The sequence below is a fragment of the Zerene cesonia genome, chromosome 18 (genome assembly GCF_012273895.1).
Source record: "Zerene cesonia ecotype Mississippi chromosome 18, Zerene_cesonia_1.1, whole genome shotgun sequence".
NCBI lineage: Eukaryota > Metazoa > Arthropoda > Insecta > Lepidoptera > Pieridae > Zerene > Zerene cesonia.
The window spans coordinates 356,983-358,864 of record NC_052119.1 but is presented as its reverse complement, the minus strand read 5'-3'; the positions used below and the strand labels follow the sequence as shown (position 1 = coordinate 358,864).

At 38.0% G+C, this 1,882-nt stretch overlaps 1 protein-coding gene across 1 annotated transcript in view; it reads left to right on the top strand.

The window, feature by feature from the left end:
- The window catches only part of LOC119834039 (cyclin-K), a 7,000-nt gene that overhangs the window by 2,982 nt on the left and 2,136 nt on the right, over nucleotides 1-1,882 (top strand). The window contains exon 3 of the mRNA XM_038358315.1: nucleotides 1,654-1,877. Within this exon, the coding sequence (XP_038214243.1) occupies nucleotides 1,654-1,877 (224 nt within the window). The remainder of the gene's footprint in view (nucleotides 1-1,653; nucleotides 1,878-1,882) is intronic.

Here is a 1,882-nt window from a genome sequence, read left to right as displayed (position 1 = left end):
CCGAATCATTCACAGTAGTGTGTGAATTCACCAAAAATTTTCTTCCACACCACGCAGGTGCGAAATAAATATTCCGAATATCCTTGCTTGAGTCGTATAGTTGTTCCCGGAACTGTAGTATGTAATGGAAGTATCTATTCTCTGGTACAAATGTGGCAATTAACTTTTCACGGAAGTCTTCCCACAAAGATGTAGTCACCAACCAATCGTCGATCCATATTTTAGTACGTCCCGTAGGTCCAAGTCATTTAATTTGTAGGTCACAGCTGCTTTATCAATACGCCGACATGACTATCGGGATCAAACGATGGTAGGTATCTTTGACACTAATCCTTGGCTCTGGAGGTGAATATAGTCGTTCGGACATTCTCAGCATCGTCTCCATCATTTGCTGTGGTGGACGTCGTTCTTGCGGATATTCCCATCGTGTTCGGTCGCCCAGCTTTGTAGTTGATCGTTGGTACATCCGTAATAGGTGTGGAAGGTTCAGTGACGCAAGATCCACCACGATGGTGCTGTTTTGAACTCTTCCAGATGTTGCAGGTTGAACCGAAGCTGTAGAGGCCGTGGGTGGGACCGAAGCATGTTTCGATCCCACTTCTGATAACGGAAGAAGCGTGCCACGTGGTTGTATTGAAGGTGCACGTGGTTGTTTTTAAGACGAGTGTCGCCAGCATTGCTGACGTCCCGACTTCCTTGAGCGTTGCTATCGCCGATACTGAGTGATGTAGTAGAAAGAAAAAACACTTGTGAATAATTATTCCAATTTATTTTGTTCTTCAAGAGCTCCGCTCGCTACGACAGCTCGAGTCGAAGTGTTTTTGAAGCGGCGCGCGCCCGGCTTTTTATAACAAAACTGGATTTATTATTTGCTTTGAATAAAGCATCAATTCTCGCAACTTAAACTAAAATTTTTAAACAAAACGCTTTAAGAAATTTAAGATGATTACAAAAAGTAAATCAGTTAGTTTTTTTTTTTTTAATGCTACCGACAAATATTAAAGAATAATAATCTGTTCTTAATTTGAGAACAAACATTCCTAAACATTATTTTGACCCTAATTGCAATCAATGAAACAGATTTGTTTTAGAAGATGCGTGACTATGTTGTTTGAAGTGCAGCTGCACGCCGACATATAGAATATCTTTTTCATCTTCATAGGTAGTTTGTGAAAACAATTCAAATTATATAGGTTTTGGTAGTGTATTTCTTTAGATATGGTAAATTATTTAAATGTGTTCAGTTTTTGTTTTTTCTCTGAATTAATATTTGTAGTTATTACGCTTATACTGACATATGGAATATATATACATTATATATATTCTATTCTATTATTTAATATGAATTATCTAATGATAACAGTTGAGTATTTGAAACTTTGAAGCTTGCAGTTTATTTTCTTTCAATGTACATATATGCAATTTTTAGTTAAGTAAATAATGTGATATTAACAAGTTCTAATAAAATATCCTAGCAATATTACTCATATAATATATTAAACAAATGCATTAGAGCCTTGAGGAATTTGAAAGTTCCAATTACTTGATTATAACATTAAAATACATACAAATCTCTACTATTTATAATATTTGTGTAAATGAACATTAATATGCTCTACAAAATAATTAATTGACAATAATTGCAAATTCCAGGTGCTAGATCTCTATTCGCCGCAGACGCAGCCGTCCGGCGGCGACTCCCCTCCCTCGCAGCAGGGCGCAAAACCGCCAAAAAACGACAAGAAGCCCTCCGTTACACCGCCCACTTCCGCATCACCTGTCGCCGTCACTAAAACCGTCACACCGGTGAAGAACGGTGATAAAATCGAGCCCCCGAAAATAGATATGAGGTTCACATATCCAGGCTACCCGGCGATGCCCT